This window comes from Heloderma suspectum, chromosome 4, assembly GCF_057233095.1.
Source record: "Heloderma suspectum isolate Gila_16-S chromosome 4, 16-S_ref, whole genome shotgun sequence".
Taxonomy (NCBI): Eukaryota; Metazoa; Chordata; class Lepidosauria; order Squamata; family Helodermatidae; genus Heloderma; species Heloderma suspectum.
Window position 1 is genome coordinate 165144733 of NC_139461.1, and position 18654 is coordinate 165163386.

Sequence of the window (18654 nt, forward strand, 5' to 3'; positions counted from 1 at the left end):
ATTAAGAAACGTAGACCATTAAACCCCCCCAAATCATGTACTATTTTCATTGGGTTGTATCCAATGGTTTGGTTCGCAAGCAAAAGGGCAACTGCTGGTGGAATGGATTTCCTCTGCCCCCTTCAGCCCCCCACAACCTCCCCAAAACAGCTCTGGAGGTTTGGGGGACCCTTCAGAACAGATTTGGGGACGTACACAGGAAGAAGACAGGGAAGTCTTATAGCGCCAGCAGACTTGCGCTCATGCGACATTGGATGCAACCTATGGTTGCTACAGTTGTGGCCAGAACTGAGTGTCTGTACTGTGATCTTAGCTGGAAAGTTCAAATTTCCAGGATGCTGGTATCAGTTTTTAAGTACCTTCAGAGTTTAGAGTGACTTGAATTGATCTTAGGTTAATCCAAACACTGTCCTTTTTGCAGATAAATCATTGCTATCTCTAGCTCCTTGGATTAAATGTACAGCACAGTATGAATTGCATCTGACCTGTCAACATACCTATAAAATCTGGAGCTCTTAGAAGAGGCTCTGAATGGAATGAGTCAGATCATGTGATTCTTATTCACACCATTCTAGATTTCCTAGACTGGAATCTAGTACAAAAAGCCTTGCTCAGGCCAAACCTTCTCTGGAGCTGTATATTTCACAGTGCAAGTAGTGCTATACTTTTGATAGTAGCTTGATATGTATGGGCAGTACTCTTGCTCTAGTTTCCAAATAGGACATAGTGGTTTCTTTGCACAGCTAGACCCTGGAATGTTATTCTGGGGTGTTTTGCTTGACTCAGCTGAAAGTTTGTCTGTGTTCTCTTATTAGCTCGTGTGATGACAATAAAAAGCAGTTTTGAGTTCTTCTTAAGCAACGTTTTGCTTCTGTATGTGTTTGTTTTTTCTCAGGAATGCTCCCTGCTGGAGGCTGTACTTGGTTCTAACATGATGACTGCTCTCTTGGCTATGGATGCTTGGTGCTTCCTTGCCCGGTAAGATACCAGTGTACTGAAGGATAGACAGCTGTAGCAAAGGCCTAAGCTGCTATGTTTCCTCTTCTGTGAGGAGCTACTTATTTATTACACCTGGAAACCACCCTTTCTTCAAGGGCTGAATGCCATGTATGGCATTATTCCAGTTTTTCCCCTCTCAGTAAACCCGTTAGACCAAGAAATAGTAGCATGCCAGCTAATGAGCTTCAAGATTAAATAAGGACTTGAACCCAGGTCTTCCCAGATCAAGCTCAACACATACTAGCAAAGGAGGAGGAGGTGGCCTGCTTGACTAGCTTGCTAATCTTGCGCTCTCTCATCTTGTAGGTATGGAACAGCAGACCTGTGTGCTCATCATGCATTTATAATAGCACATTTGGTAAGCAGAATGCAGTTTTGTTTACAAGTAGACATATGTTTGAGCAGAGCAGAAAATTTAACTGCCATTGCACAGCATGAAGTAGATCCAAATTCTAATCTCACGGCTCCTGAAGCCTTGGGAAACTTTATTGTACAAAACAAGGAAAATGCTAATCTTCCCTCTCAGTTTCCTGACACGCTTGTACATTTAAGTGCTAAGTCTTTGCTTTGTAATGTACCAGAAAGAATAGACCAAGTGCAGTGAAAAAGTTGATAAAAGATACATGGTTGGATGCCACTTCCCAAAGTTGCATGGATCACTTTCGGGCTGCAGCACCCAACTTCCCCGAGCCACCTGCTCTTTCTTAAGGGGAAAGCTGGGTGGAATGGTGGAGCATGCAGTGGATGCCACAGCCTGAATGAAATTTCCCACTCCTGCTTTGGGAGATGCTCCTTTGTTGGGCTATGTTTCATTTTGGAAAGCATTTTCTCTATGCTTGATTGTCTGATGACTAGGATTTTTTCCTTCCTTTGAAGTATGTGATTTGGCTCATTTGTTTGAGCCATTTAGATGATTTTGCTAAACTATTCCTTGCCTTCTTTAGGCACCTCTCATGAGGGATTCTTTGGGGATTTCTGCTTCTGGAAATAGGATAATGCATGTGGTACAGGGTACTCTGAAGTGGCTTGTGTGAAACAGGTGCAGATCTGTGCAGATGGCATTATGCTAAACAAATTACTCCTAAACCATTGTGGTAAATCAATAACGTTAAGAATAAAATTGTGATCTTGGATTCGTTGCTGCTTGAAATTGGGCTCAGTATATGATTAATCATACAGTGCCTTGCATAGGTATCTCCACACACACACACACACACACACACTTGACTTTTCCACATGTTGTGTTACCAGCTGGAATTAAAAGGGCTTTAACTGACATTTTTACTATTTGATTTACACAACATACTTAACATGTTGAAGGTGCAAAATATTTTTATTGTGGCACAAAAGTTAAACAAAAACAAACTGGCATTTGTTGGTTGCATAAGTATTCACCCTCCTGAGTCAATGCTTGGTAGAAGCACCTTTGGCAGCAATTACAGCTGTGAGTCTTTTGGGGTAAGTCTCTACCAGCTTTGCTCATCTGGATCCTGCAATTTTTGCTCATTCTTCTTGGCAAAATTGCTCAAGCTCGTCAGGTTGGATGGGGATCATTAGTGAATAGCAATTTTCAAGTCTTACCACCGATTCTCAGTTGGAATAGCTTTGACTGGGCCATTCGAAGACATTCTGGTTCTTATTTTTAAACCACTCCAGTATAACTTTGGCTGTGTGTTTAGGGTCATTGTCCTGCTGGAAGGTGAACCTCCACCCCAGTTCCAGGTTCCTTGCAGACTGAAACCGGTTTTCCTCTAGAATTGCCCTTCATTTGGCTCCATCCATCTTGCCCGCAATACTGACTAGTTTCCTAGTCCCTGCCGATGAAAAGCATCCCCTCAACATGATGCTGCCACCACCATGCTTCACCATGGGGATGGTGTTCTCAGGCCGATAAGCACTGTTGTCTTTGCGCCACACATAGCATTTTGTGGTAAGGCCAAAAAGTTCAATTTTGGCCTCATCATACCAGAGAACCTTTTTCTACATGTTTGCTGTTTCCCACATGCCTTTTGTCAAAATCCAAACAGAATTTGATATGGGTCTTTTTTTTCAGCAATTGCTTTCTTCTCACCACTCTTCCATAAAGCCCAGCTTTGTGGAGCATCCAGGTGATAGTTGTCTCATGGACGGTTTCTCCCATCTCAGCTGTGGATTTCTCCAGCTCCTTCAGAGTTACCATTGACCTCTTGGGTGCTTCTCTGACTAATGCCCTCCTTACCTGGTCACTGAGTTTTGGTGGATGGCCTTCTCTAGGCAGAGTTGCAGTTGTGCTATATTCTTTCCATTTTGTAATAATGGATTTAACGGTGCTCCGGGGGATGTTCATAGTTTGGGATTTTTTTTATAACACAACCATGATTGGTGCTTCTCCAGAACTTTATCCTGGACTTGTTTTGATAGCTCCTTGGTCTTCACCATCATCATCATTTAATTTATATGCCGCTTTTCTACAAAAAGTGCCCAAAGCGGCTAACAAAACAGCAATACAACAACAACATTATAATAGACCTCATCACAATCATAAATAACTCATTACACTGATACTAACATAATATTTCAGATTAATTACGAAATAGGCAAAATCAAACATTGCATCACAATATCAATTATTATCTTTCAGTAGTGTGTAAACCAGAGCCCAATAAACTGGATCTTTCCTGGTCATTAAGGCATTAATAAACATTACAAACTGCAACAGCTATGCCAGGAAAACAAAATTCAGCAAACAGCAGCCAAGTTTCTTAAAGCCTGCAGCAGATCTCTCCCATGCTCCACTCTCTCATGCTGGTGAAGTTCTCAAAGCTTCAACAGAGATGAGGGGGCGGGGGCATTCAGTCTCTTCCCCTGTGCTCTAGATGTTTCTGCTGCTCCTGGGGGGCCTGTGGTGGCTGCAGGTATATACCCAGCCACTCTGGAAACCAGGTGTTTTCAATTTACCCAAGACAGAACTCACTATATTCCACTCTCTCACAGTGGTGCAGTTCTCAAGGCTCCAACAGAGACAAAGGTGGTGGTGTTCTGTCTCTTCCCCTGTGCTCTAGATGTTTCTGCTGCTCCTCATGATGCTGTATGTTTAGATGTGCTCTCCAACAAACTGTGGGGCCTTCCAGAAACAGGTGCATTTAATCTGAGATCATGTGACACTTGAATTGCACGCAAGTGGACTCCATTCAACTAATTATATGACTTCTGAAGGCAGTTGGTTGCACCAGAGCTTATTTAGGGGTGTCACAGCAAAGTGGGTGAATACTTATGTAATCCAGACTTTTTTTTTATTTATAAATCATTTTGTAAAATATGTAGATTTTTTTTCCACTTAGACGTTATGGACTATTTTGTGTAGATCAGTGACAAAAAATCCTAATTAAATCAATTTTAATTCCAGATTGTAACACAACAAAATGTGGAAAAGTCAAAGGGGGATGAATATGTATGCAAGGTGCTCATTGTTTCTTATCCCATTTCAGATAAAAGCTTGCCCTGCTGAGGGTTACGAAGTCTCTCTACTAGGCGTCCTGTTAAGACGGCTGCTCTTTCTGATGGCTGCTGATCACCAGGCAAGTAGTGCTGCAGCCTCTCCTTCCTGTATTTGCCTACAAATACTTGGGTTGCATTCTTCAATGTTGAGCTGGTTAATTGGTAGGGGACAGTTCCAGCTGAGGAGAGTCAGTGTGAATTGATGAGACTGAGCAGCAGGGGGACACTCGTTTATTATTTTAGGCTAGTCCAGTTTTGGTGTGTTGTCATAATGGGGAATGAAAAAAATGTTTTATTTAATATGTGTATATGTTACTTCTTTGACTGATATCAGGCATCCAGGGTGCCTAACAATAAAATGTAATGTTAACTCATTATAGAATTACAATTAAAAATCTACTTACCCAAGAATGAAACAGGATATAAACAGAAAAACAGCATATAGACAATAATTCCCAGCTAGCAGAACTGCACGATCAACAACCTTCCTTTGGAGACTTTCCTAAAAAGTAGAGGGTTTACTTCTGTTTTGGAAGAGGGAAGAGAGGAGCCCACTTCCCTGTGGAAGGGGTTCCATGGACAGGGCCCCATGTGTAGTAACCATGTACCTTACTTCAGAAGGTGGGGGAACCTGAAGCAGGGCCTCCAATGATGTCATAGCCATGCAGGAAGATTGATGCAGAGATTGGGGTGGTCATTCAGGTATCCTGGTCCCATTCTGAGTTGTTTATGGGTTAAAGAACCCAGAGTTAACCCATGGGCCATTCCTGGGCTCTTGATTAAAAGTGTAAATGGCTTGCACGCAGCTTGCATGTTCAGCTCATCTTCGCAATTCCTGGGTTAAACAACTCCGGGATTCCTACCATGATATGCAGACCAGGTCAGTGAGTGGTCGCTGCAGAATGGAGATGCCTTCCTAGAAGTTTCAGAAAAGTCCATCCTGTAGTCTAATTTCATAAAGACATTCAACATTTTAATACTATGGGAGGTAGAGGGGAGAGGTGTCTTCTCATCCTAGGATGTTATTGCCCTTGAACTTTCCTCTTCAGACTTCTTTCACTCAGTGAGAATGGCAAATTAGGCTCACCATGCATTTCCTTTCTGTTTAGTGAGAGAAGAGTCATATGTTCCACCAGTGCTCTCATTTACATCTGGAATAAAGTTCCAGGCCCAATTCAGCTGTTACATGCACCATGGAAAGGTGGTCAAAATATTTCTTTAGGGTGGCTGCCTTAAATTTTGTGCAGTTAGATGAGACTTATCATGTGGAGAGTCCCCATACCAACAGCTTCCATGAATTTGCAGGACTGCCATGGAGAGTCTCTCTTTGCACATAGGAAAGGAAAGGTTCCTCTTGTGCAAGCACCAAGTCATTACTGACCCCTAGAGGGACGCCGCTTACGCTGGCGTTTTCATGGCAGACTATAGCGGGGTGGTTTGCCACTGCCTTCCCCAGTCATGACTACCTTTCCCCCAGCAAGCTGGGTACTCATTTTACCGACCTCAGAAGGATGGAAGGCTGAGTCGACCTGAGCTGGCTACCCGAGACCCGGCTTCCGCTGGGATCGAACTCAGGTTGTGGGGAGAGTTTTGGTTGCAGTACTGCCGCCTACCACTCTGCGCCACACGAGGCACATAGTAAACAGCATGCAAACTCCTGCTCTGCAAAAGCATTTTATGCAAGCCTTAATGTCTGAACATGAATCCAAAGAGTCACTGTGCAGAGGTTCTCTGTAGTTAAAGGCACAATCCCATGTCCCCTAGACAGCATTTGGGGGACATAGGAGAATTTGGTTTCTGGGATCTGAAGTGGGAACCAGAAACTGTGCTCTCTGCCCCCTCCCCCGCCCCCTCGTAGCCAATGTAGTCCTCTCCATGCTGGATGCATCTCTGCACTTGGAAACGGAGTGCGGCAACGATGAAAAGAGGGGTCCCGGGCAGGGCGGGGGGAGGAGAATGCTGAAGCTGCGTTACAGAGCTTCCTATGCATGTCCTGGCTTCCTTCCCTCTTCCTCCCCAAAGCCATGCCAACATGGGCAAAATCATTTGACTAGGGAACATGCAGGGTGGCCGGAGCATGGAGGCAAGGATCACCTCTGTGCTCCAGCTGCCCTGCATTGGATACTTACCAGCCCCTGACTTTGGAGGCTGCTGATTATCAAGATAGGATTGCACCCTAAGTCTCTCATGGATGTGTCTCAGCACTAATTGAAGCTGTGTACCCATCTGTTCTATTGTTAGTGTAGACATATTTTGTGATTATTGGCATGATTAGTTGACTGTCTTAGGAGGAGAGGGGATGAAGTCATGTTCTACTAGGGGAGTGGAAAAGCTGCACCTGTGTAGATTGTTTCAGCTGCACCTGTGTAGATTGCTTCAAAACAATTGGCCCTGTTTTGTTTTTTTTAATTTGAGAAGGAGAATGAACTTTCTCCAAACTGACCTCTGATTATATCTCACAAATGTTTAACTTTTCACAAACAGTAATGTTTGTGGGATTTTCACATTGAATTCTTCTTCGTGGTCTCTGTGCATCACACACAGGGGCTATGTGCCTGCACAGAGCCTCGATTCGGGAAACTTCTATAGCTGAGGAACATTTCTGGTGGGAACCCTCCCCCACCGTCTACTGTGCATGTCCTAGTGGGTTCCCACCCATTCCCTCAGTTCTCTTTCGACCGCTGTAGTGGTTTCCTCATTGGGACCTTTTCTGCATCATTTTGATATTTGTAATTGCTGAGGTCCAATTCCTTTTTTTTCTTCATTTCATTCTAGCTTTTCTATCATTGTTCTCCCTTTCTTTCCTGCGTTTTTATTTCGTTCACGTTGTGCTTGTCGATCACTGTCCGCCTTAAGCAGATGGCCCTATGGGCACCATTTCGTAAGTGTGTCCATTGTGGGAGTAAACTCCCCCCCACAGATGGACACTCCTTCTGTCTTTTCTGCTTGGGAGAAGCTCAGGTAGTGGAGGCCTGCCCGCAGTGTCAGTCTGTTTCGAAACAAGCGCAGAAGAATAGGGCTGATAGACTGTAGGCGTCCCTTTGGAAAAAAGCTTTGGAAGTAGTGGACATGCCCAAGGTACAGAGGTCTCCCATTTCAGAGTCGGCTCTGGCAGCGGAGCATGCAGTTCTACTGACGCCTTGTCGCTCCTTGTTGCTTTCGGCGGCTAAGAAGCTCACAAAGAAAGCGAAGACTCCAAAACTATCCATGGATGAGCAAAGAAGAAAGAAAAAGAAAAATAAGGAGAAAGAGAAGGAAAAAGTGTCTATTCCCCCTCTTCCTCCACTATTAGACTCTCCAGTATTGACTGTCTTGGTGTCGGTACTGAGGTCTTCGGTACAGACTGTAGATACAGGCCATTCGATATTGATATAGGCGGTGAAATATGTGACCCCTCACCTGTTTGGTCTCATTTGTCAACACCACCACGGGTACAACCTTATCCTCCATTGACTTGTCACCCTGATGCCCCACGCTCGAGAAACAGACCTCTGGAATTGCTAAAATCATTTGCATTGGGCTGTAGGATGCACCCTTATAAACATGGAGATTATCATGCTAGATCTAGGTAACTGATGCGAGAGTGGGATCGATATTCTGATTACCAAGACCCATCTAGAAGATTTAATTATTGGGAGGATTGGAAGCAATATGATTGAGACAGATATCGTGATTGCATGCGTTACCTGGGAGTGCCAGTGCCTCGATACCGAGCTGCCCCTTCAGTGTTGCTTTCCTGGCCTCCAGCAGAACCAGCCTCTCCATCGCCGCCTCCACCAGTGGGGCCTTCACCAGTGGGGCATGATTTTCTTCCTTCACCAGTCCTTCCGTGTTCTTCTTCGTTGATGAACAGACAACAAGAATCATGTCGTGACCTACCTCTTCCAGCTACATCATCAGGACCACACATGGAAGAGGCCCCTGCGGTCACACCACAACAATCTGAACTTGAAGACTGTCGGTCGGATTCTACTCCTTATTCATCAGTGCCTCCTTCTATCTCTTCTCCAGATGAAAATGTCTGCATCCATGACATGACATCACCTTTGGAGGATATGGGGATTTCACTGATCAGGTGCTTCATATGGCACAATCACTGGGAATTGAAACACAGCAACCTATGGAAAAATTGCAAGATCCTGTATTTGATGCTGTCTATACAGAGTCTACCACACCGGTAATGGTACTGTTTCTACCTACCTTGTTGCAAACCGTACATCTCTCGTGGAAGGCCCCATCTTCAATGTCTCCAAGTCCCAAATGCTTGGAATCAATGTACAAGGTGCAGGAGAAGGAGGCAAGGTTTTTGTTCATGCACCCGAAACCAAATTCCATCATTATAGAATCTTTGCAGGAGAAATTGCAGAAAATACATGTTTCACCAGTTGACAAAGAGGGCCGTTGACTCAATCTACTTAGTCAGAGAATCTGTTCATCCACTGCGTTAGGACTTCATGTTTCTAACCACCAGGCAATGATGGCCAGATACCAACTTTTTCTGTGGGAAAAGTTGGATCTTTGTGTGACTATCTACCAGACGATCAATGTGAACTCGCCAGGGCATTTCAAGAGGAGGCTTTAAAATTGTCAAAGCAGCAAATCAATACTGCTCAATACCAAACTGATTGTGACGCGAAAGTGATGGTCGGAGTAGTAGCTCCGTAGACACACATGGCTTCGCTCAGCTTGTCTAACCCCAGAGGCCAGATCACAAATTGAAGACCTGCCTTTTGATGGGGCGGGCTTATTTAATGCTGGTACCGATGAGGCCATGGATAATGTCCAAAAGGCCAAGAACACGGCGAAGAAAATGGGATTGGGACAAACTCAGCAGTCTTACAAACCGCATTGTTGGTTCTGACAACAGCCTTATTACACTCCTCATCACAGTAATGACCATGCAGTGCGCCAACAGCCATTCATTCAGCACAAATGTCCCTATGTGCCTGGTCACTTTTGCCAAAAGAAGAGGGGAGAATGAATCAGCCTCAAAGCGTTGTTGGAGATCATCTGGCCTATTTTTTTGTGAATTGGATGGTAATAACATCAGACACTTGGGTGCTAAATATCATTTGGGAGGGATACAGGATCGAATTTGAAGTCCTCCCATCCCTCAGTACCATAAAACATTCTACATCCACAGACATACTGCTGTTGGAAGCAGATTCTCTACTCAAGAAAGGAGCCATTCAGCGTGTGCCACGGATTCTACATCCAGATGGGTTCTATTCCTGTTATTTTACGGTACCGAAAAGGGATGGAGGGCTTCTGGACTTCAGAAATCTAAATTTCTTCATCTCCACCAAGAAGTTTTGCATGACCACACTCGCGACCATCCTACCACTTCTACAGGAGGGTGTGTGGTTTGCAGCGATCCATCTCAAAGATGTGTACTTTTTCATAGCAATCCACCCCTCGTATCACAAGTACCTTCATTTTGCGATCGGCCAGCAGACTTTTCAGTTCCAAGTGCTCCCCTTTGGATTGGCCACAGCTTCAAGGGTATTTACAAAATGCACAGCTGTAGTTTGCACTTTCCTTCAGACCCAGCGAACAGAGATATAGCCATATCTGGACGATTGGCTAATAGTGGGACAGTCCAGAGCGACTCTATCTTGAGTCGCTCTGGACTGTCCCACTATTAGCCAATTGACAAATCGCTTTCATATGCAACTTTTTGCAGGTTTTAGGTTTGTGCATCAACAAGGAGAAATCACAACTTCGCCCGTCATAAAGAATTCTGTTTGTCGGGGCTGTTCTGGACTCCAAAGTTGGACGGGCTTTCCTCCCACCGAACAGGATATTGGCCATTACCAGTATAGCCACAGAAATATTCCATTGGAAGGAAGTGACAGCTTTTTACATACAGTGTCTCCTTGGATTTACGGCAGCCACGGTTTCAGTGGTGGAGTGGGCCCAACTTTGGATGCAGCCTCTTCAAAATTGTTTTTTGCGGGCATTTTCCATGACAGAAAATGCTCATCGGGTTCAACTGCGAGTGCCGAAAGGCATCCGGCAATCTCTCCTGTAGTGGACAACTGTCAAGAACCTTTGCCAAGGGCTACCTTTTCACCCAACTCCATCATGCTGTATACTTACAACAGATGTTTCACTCCTCGGATGGGGAGTGCATTGTCTCTCTCGTCAAACTCAAGGTCTCTGGACTGCGTCAGAGAGAAGGCGGCGCATAAATCACCTAGAGCTCTTAGCAGTGTGGAGAGCATTGAAGGCCTTTGAATGCATCTTGTCCAGTAATCATGTACAAATTGCGTCAACAACACAACGGTTGTTTGGTACATAAACAAACGGGGTGGGACTCGAGCACGGGGTTTACTGCCTCTGACCCTAAAGATGTACCATTGGGCCATTCACAGAGGAATTTCTTTGTCAGGAGTACATATTGCAGGGAAAAACAACATACTAGCAGACTCCCTAAGCAGGATTTTTTAGTAATCCCACAAATGGCAGCTTGCACCCGACATTCTCCACTGTCTTTTTCGGATGTGGGGGACCCCCACGGTGGACCTGTTTGCGACTCCAAACAATGCGGTATGTGAGAAATTTTGCACAAGAGCAAGGATAGGAAGTCTATGAGATGCCTTTCTCCTTTCTTGGATAGACAGACATTTTTACCTGTTTCTTCCCTTTCCACTGCTATCGAAAGTCATCGAGAAATTAATAGTGGACAAGACAAAGGTGATTCTAATTGCACCGTGGTGGCCACGACAAAGCTGGTTAGCTCCCCTGCTAGCCCTTTCCAAGGGCAGGTATTGGCACCTCCTGTTGACTCCAACTCTGTTGTCACGGAATCAAGGTCAGGTGAGGCATCCAGATTTGGAAAGTCCTCTTCATCATAGGGGATTGGAATGCTAAAGTAGGAAGTCAAGAAATCACCGGGATAACAGGCAAGCATGGCCTTGGTGTACAAAATGAAGCAGGACAAAGGCTAATAGAGTTTTGCCAAGAGAACACGCTGATCATAGCAAACACTCTTTTCCAACAGCACAAGAGGCGACTCTACACATGGACATCAGCAGATGGTCAGTATCGAAATCAGATTGATTATGTCCTTTGCAGCCAAAGATGGAGAAGCTCTATACAGTCAGTAAAAACAAGACCTGGAGCTGACTGTGGCTCAGATCATGAGCTTCTTGTTGCAAAATTTCGGCTCAAATTGAAGAACGTAGGGAAAACCACTAAACCGTTCAGGTATGACCTCAATCATATCCCTTATAAATATACAGTGGAGGTGAGGAATAGATTTCAGGGATTAGACCTGATAGACAGAGTGCCTGAGGAACTATGGACGGAGGTCCGTAACATTGTTCAGGAGGCAGCAACTCAATCCATCCCAAAGAAAAAAAAATGCAAGAAAGCCAAGTGGCTGTCTGATGAGGCTTTACAAGTAGCTGAGGAAAGAAGGGAAGCGAAAAGCAAGGGAGAAAGGGGAAGTTATGTCCAACTGATTGTAGAGTTCCAGAGAATAGCAAGGAGAGACAAGAAGGCCTTCTTAAATGAACAATGCAAGGAAATAGAGGAAAACAACAGAATGGGAAAGACTAGAGATCTCTTCAAGAAAATTGGAGATCTCAAGGGAACGTTTTGTGCAAAGACGGGCATGATAATGGACAAAGAAGGCAGGGACCTAACAGAAGCAGATGAGATTAAGAAGAGGTGGAAAGAATACACAGAAGAACTATACAGGAAAGATCTGAATGTCTCTGATAGCCATGATAGTGCGGTCACTGACCTTGAGCCGGACATCCTCGAGAGTGAAGTCAAGTGGGCCTTAGGAAGCATTAGTAACAACAAAGCTACTGGAGAGGACAGTTTTCCAGCTGAGCTATTTAAAATCCTAAAAGATGATGCTGTTAAAGTGCTGCACTCAATATGCCAACAAATTTGGAACACTCAACAGTGGCCACAAGCCTGGAAAAGGTCAGTTTACATTCCAATTCCAGAGAAGGGCAACGCCAAAGAGTGTTCAAACTACCGTACAGTTGCGCTCATTTCACATGCCAGCAAGGTGATGCTCAAAATCCTACAAGCTAGGCTTCAGCAGTATGCGAACCGAGAACTACCGGAAGTACAAGCTGGGTTTGGAAGAGGCAGAGGAACTAGAGATCAAATCGCCAACTTTCGCTGGATCATGGAGAAAGCAAGAGAATTCCAGAAAAACATCTATTTCTGCTTCATTGACTACGCTAAAGCCTTTGATTGCGTGGATCACAACAAACTGTGGCTAATTCTGAAAGAGATGGGGGTACCAGACCACCTTACCTGTCTCCTGAGAAACCTGTACGAGGGTCAAGAAGCAACAGTAAGAACCAGACATGGAACAACCGATTGGTTCCAAATTGGGAAAGGAGTACGACAAGGCTGCATATTGTCGCCCTGTTTATTTAGCTTATATGCAGAGTACATCATGAGAAACGCCAGGTTGGATGAATCACAGGTCGGAATTAAGATTGCCGGGAGAACTATCAACAACGTCAGATACGCAGATGATACCACCCTAATGGCAGAAAGCGAAGAGGATCTAAAGAGCCTCTTGTTGAGGGTGAAAGAGGAGAGTGCAAAAGCTGGTTTGAAACTCAACATTAAAAAAACTAAGATCATGGCATCTGGCCCCATCACTTCCTGGCATATGGAAGGGGAAGAAATAGAAGCAGTGACAGATTTTATTTTCTTGGGCTCCAAGATCACCACAGTCGGTGACTGTAGCCATGAAATTAAAAGACGCTTGCTCCTTGGGAGGAAAGCTATGGCAAACCTAGACAGCATAGTAAGAAGCAGAGACGTCACCTTGCCGACAAAGGTCTGTCTAATCAAAGCTATGGTTTTCCCAGTAGTAACATATGGCTGTGAGAGCTGGACTATAAGGAAGGCTGAGCGCTGAAGAATTGATGCTTTCAAACTGTGGTGCTGGAGAAGACTCCTACAAGTCCCCTGGACTGCAAGGAGGTCCAATCAGTCCATCCTAAAGGAAATCAACCCTGAGTGCTCATTGGAAGGACAGATACTGAAGCTGAAGCTCAAATATTTTGGCCACCTAATGTGAAGAGAAAACTCTCTGGAAAAGACCCTGATGCTGGGAAAGACTGAAGGCAAAAGGAGAAGGGGACGGCAGAGGATGAGATGGCTAGATAGCATCACTGATGCAATGAATCTGGACTTGAGCACGCTTCCGGGAGCGAGCGCAGGACAGGAAGGCCTGGCGTGCTATGGTCCATGGGGTCACGAAGAGTCGGACACGACTGAACAACAACAAGCTAACAGCTTGGAAAATTCATTAATTGCCTTACCACCTGCTGTGTGGTCGGTTCTGGAAGCAGCGAGGAAACCCTCAACAAGGCGTTTTTATGCTAATAAATAGAAAGCTTTCTCTGTGTTTCTCAGTACCAACGATGTGGATCTTCTCCATTGTTCTTCGGGTTGCATTCTACGTTTTTTATATTCCTTATTTCTCAGAGGCTTGAAATAGTCTTCCATCTGAGTTTACCTAGCAGCTATATCTGCTTTTCACTCACCCGTAGATGGCTGTATGTTTTTTTCTCAACCATTACTAAGACAGTTCCTCAGAGGACTAAAGAACATTGCTCTTCCGGTTCGAGCACCAGTATCTCAATGGAGTTTATCGGTGGTTTTTACATGCCCTCACAACTAAACCCTTTGAACTGCTTGCCATGGTCAACTTACGTCTGTTGTCTTGGAAGGTGGCTTTTCTTGTAGCCATTACTTTGGCAAGAAGATTGAGTGAGCTCGCTGCATTGAGAATAGATTCTCTGTACCTGATTTTTCATAAGAGACAGAGTAGTTCTCTGCCCAGACGTTACTTTCCTTCCTAAGGTAGTGTCCGAGTTTCATCTGAACCAGGTTCAATTTGCCAGCTTTCTTCCCGAACCCCACATCTCCATTGGAAGTATCTTTGCATGTTTGGAGGGCATTGGCTTTCTACAAAGCTCGTACAGACTCTTTCCGTAAGTCCAACAGAGTGTTCATTTGCTACGGAGGGCAGCAGAAAGGTTTTCCGGTATCATCGCAACAGTTAGCTTCATGGGTTGTCCAGACCATTCGTTTGGCTTATGAACTAGCTGGCCTGGCGTTATTGCCACACATAACAGCTCATTCAACAAGAGGAGCGGCTACTTGGGTAGCGTTCGACAGAGGTGTGGTATTGCCTGATCTATGCAAGGCTGCAACCTGGGCGAAGCCATCCACGTTCATACGACACTACAGGCTCAATATTCAGGCGAGAGCAGACTGTACTTTTGGTCGTACGGTCCTATCGTCTATCTTACATTGAAACACTGACCCACCTCCAGTAATTAGCTTGTTATTTGCCCATATGTGTGATGCACAGAGACCATGAAGAAGAAATGTGGGTTGCTTACCGAGTGGTCATCTGTGCATTCACACAATCCTCCCACCGTCCCTCCTTCGATGTTAATGTTGGATTTGATGTTGCTGCCAAGGCGTTTTTGTTTTTCCTTGGATCTGAGGCCATGTTAGGCGGTCTCAAGGAACTGAGGGAACGGGCGGGAACCCTCTAGGACATGCGCAGTAGACAGTGGGGGAGCGTTCCTGCCAAAAATGTGCCTCAGCTATAGATGTTTCCTGAATCGAGGCTCCATGCAGGCGAAGAGCCCATATGTGTGAATGCACAGATGACCACTTGAAGAACCACAGTTACAGGTAAGCAACCTGCATGCCTCTCATGTTCTTTCTAATGTTGTCATCTCGTTGCAGGTGAAGTTTATCCAAAGCTTTCCTCCAAAAGATACAGAGAACCTACTATTGTGGCAGCATCTTTCTCTCCAGGCTTTGATACCTCTGCTTAGGCAGCAAGTTGCTCATGAGCTTTTTGTGGCAGGACTTGCACAATGTCAGGAGTGGCTGAGCGGTGAAAAGTCAGTGGAGGAACTTCCACAGGTGGTAAGCAAAGGCTTGAATGAATGGGCTTTCCTTGTGTACTAAAAACTCAAGTGAAGATTCTCCTTTCCTGTTTGGTCTTACTGCATCTCTGTTTGAGGATCCCTACAAGAAGGAGCCCAGCTTCCTGGATTTTTGTTCTAATAATAGGGGACGTAGTCTTCATTGACGTATTGATTGATTTTACAGAGAGCTGGGGCTTGGTGTATACCTTTTTGTGGCATTTCTTGGAATCTGTGCGGCCATAATCAAGCATCTGTATAAAGGATGCAGAACTCCAGAATCCTGAGATCCAGAACTTTTACTTTAAAAAGAGAGTTCACCCCCCCCCCCCCATTCCTTGTGATTGCTGTGAGGAACCTGAATGTGCAAGAGACAATTTCTGCTGAAGGCTTATAGATCTGGTTCGTGCTTCCAGGGATCAAAATATGCACCATGATAAAGCCTGGTTGATTTGTTTTAGTTATTTCAGTGAAAGAGTTTATTTGGCCACTGAATTTTTGTAGTGTTGCCTCTACAGATCTAACCTTGTAAAACTGTTCCAGTAAGGCTCCATGTCATGGAAATTTTTGTGCTTTGGAGTTCAGCTCATGAAGTGTTCCTAATTCCTCACATCTCTTCCCTACTCTGCTAGAACACTGCTCTCTCTGCCTTGCTGTCCATGTGCCAAACTGCTGGGGAAATGGTGGAGGAGGGACAGCGAACAGCCCTTGTTGGAGCTGTCGGCCAGTTCTTGGTAGTTCTGCATGCCACACAGGTAAGGAAATTCTATTTTCCCCGCTTGCTGTTGCATCATCTTGTCCTCCCTTCCCCATAAGAGATATATTAGAATGGATGGATGCAGTTTCCTCTAATAAGAGGGCTACAGGAGGAGAGAACAGACTTCTATAAGAGTGTGTGTGTGTGTGTATCTATGTATTTACTATTTAAGATGGGGTCTTCAAACTTTTTGGGGCTAATTTTGAAGCAATGGGCTGGGTACTGCCACAAATTAGTTGCTGGAGTGGATGGAGAGTGACCAACCACAAAAATATTGGGGGCGCGTGCTCCTTCTCTGTGCTTGAAATAGTGTGTGTGTGAACACACTTTCTCTGTCTGGCTTCTCTTTTCTCTCACTGACCTCTCTCTTTTCTTTCTCTCTGCCTCTGTCTTTCTTCCTTTGGCTTCTGCTTTTCTCTCTCTCTCTTCCCCCGTGCAAGTGAATGGAGGAATTTCTCCAATTCATTTGCGTGCATGCGTGTGCGTGTGTGTGTAACTGTTGATGCCAAACATCATACATTTTTGTTTTGGCCTCCTCTGGCAAATATAGCTGGGCCAGGGTGCAGCAGTTTGTGTTGATCTAAATTTAATGCTAATGTAAGCAGTTCCAGGAATCTTTTAGAATCCAGAAATAGGGGTGCTATGAAGCCATAAGATTTTCTTTTTGTCTGATGAAGGTTTCCAGTCTGCCCTGTCTGCAGCAGGCATTTTGCTTGATGCTTCATCTTCTACAGCTCTTCATCCAAATGTTGGAGCCTCAATTGCTAATTCAGGTAAGAAACTGTGTGATGGGCAGGCTTGCCTTACATACACAGATGCTTGTGTGGCAGAAGCAGCAGGCAGCAACAGCTCTCAAGACTTCAAAAAATGGCTTGAGAACACCACTAGCTGGGAGATGGTGCCTCACTGCTACTTGTAAAGTGGGTAGCTGACATTAGTCAGCTATGTGGGGTTCCGCCAAGTCCCCACAACCTGAATCAAGCTCTTTCAGCACAGTACAGGGAGGGCAGGGCACCACTTTCCTGCTAAAGATGGGGTCTGCCATCCACCTTTCATAGGGGGCCATATGCTTCGGGCCACCAGCTAGTGTGGCTGCTGGTGGAGGACCTCTCTTGCTGCCTCACTGTGCCCACCCGCCAGCACGCACTTCTGTGTTTAACACAATCACACAACCCATGGGTGAAGCAATACAGCAAATTGCCAGCAAACCCGGGGGGCGGGGGGAGCCTTTGAAGCAGGGTTTGTCACTGCGGCATGTCCAGAAGCCGTTTTCACTCCCCCGACTCCCTCGTGGGCTTCACTCCTGCTACCACCAGCGCCCTGTGGATGCTTGTGGTGTGCCAGTGGCAGAACATTACACTGGCCAAAGTTACTTTAGAAAAAGCATCTGGGCCAAGAAGGAGGATTCTGAGCTGATCCCCCCCCCCCCCCGCCCTAATGGTTGGCCTCTGTGTATGTATAATGCCACCATGGTTTATAAGGGCAGGGGGAGTTCATGCTGTGAATGGGGGAAAGGGAGCAATATGTGAGCCTTCAGCTGAATCCTGATTCTTAATGGGCAATCTTGGACATTCTCTTCTCAGTGTAACAAATTTCTTTTCTGAAATCTTCCTGGTGTTTGATGATATGTAGAATTCTCTCTTCCTGTAGATACTTGCACTGCAAATGTCCCTCCTCCAGCTGAATCCCCCAGATCATGTTTTAACTGCAGTCTTAGATTTTCTCTCTTCAGTGGGGAAACTCTTTATTCCACCAGATTTCCAGGTAAATATACTGGATCATTATTCTAGTCTTCTGTAGGTGCTATTTACAGGTGGATATAATAAGATGATGACTGTAGTACTAAGACATTATTTGTCAGTGCAGCCACTAGGTCCAGAGTACATTAATCATGAGGATTCCAAGTTCCTAATATTTTTTAGAAATCCTATATGATAGACATAGTATATGTACAGAGTAAGATCTTTTAATAGTCCTCCAGGGACAGAAATATATTTCACTTTTACATTACCCCTGGACTTGGTGTTCTTGCCACTGAGTTTATTTTAGCCCAACAGTCATTGACACCTGGCAGTTTTCCATTTCTAAAGTTTAGTCTCCTGTTGAATATAGTGGGTTAGTGTACATGTGTGCATTTCGACAGCTGGGCTGGTACATTGAAAGCCTGTTTGTTGGTTTATTTTGGAGGGTGAGAAATGCTGATTCTTTGGCAAGCCAAGACAGCCATGGACTTTCCATGACTGTAATTCTGGGAGCTATATCTGGGCTGTCTTTCTAATTATGATTCCCAGGAAAATAAGGGAAACGGGGAAATATATTGACTTAAAACACAAATGGTAACTTCATTATCCACTTGTTAGGTACAGGTTCTATCCAAGCTGCCCTGTCTGTTTGCTTCTTTGCTGGCCAACAGTAGCTGGCTGATTCAACAGCATGCTATAGAGGCATTCACTCAGTTTGCAGAGGTAAGAGGAAGTCCAGTTGTGC

General features: G+C 44.9%; 1 protein-coding gene across 7 annotated transcripts in view; it reads left to right on the plus strand.

The window, feature by feature from the left end:
* Positions 1-18654, plus strand: part of FIRRM (FIGNL1 interacting regulator of recombination and mitosis) — a 66547-nt gene that overhangs the window by 25841 nt on the left and 22052 nt on the right. For 6 of the 7 annotated variants that reach the window (XR_014790357.1, XR_014790355.1, XR_014790354.1 and 3 more), the window contains exons 14-21: positions 896-978; positions 1306-1357; positions 4467-4556; positions 15226-15411; positions 16043-16165; positions 16845-16940; positions 17818-17931; positions 18528-18632. Coding sequence is in view for 3 of the 7 variants with exons in the window: in XM_084851057.1 (XP_084707183.1) it covers positions 896-978; positions 1306-1357; positions 4467-4556; positions 15226-15411; positions 16043-16165; positions 16845-16940; positions 17818-17931; positions 18528-18632 (849 nt within the window). In the remaining 4 variants the exon portion in view is untranslated. The remainder of the gene's footprint in view (positions 1-895; positions 979-1305; positions 1358-4466; positions 4557-15225; positions 15412-16042; positions 16166-16844; positions 16941-17817; positions 17932-18527; positions 18633-18654) is intronic. The other variant, XM_084851058.1, reaches the window with a different exon arrangement.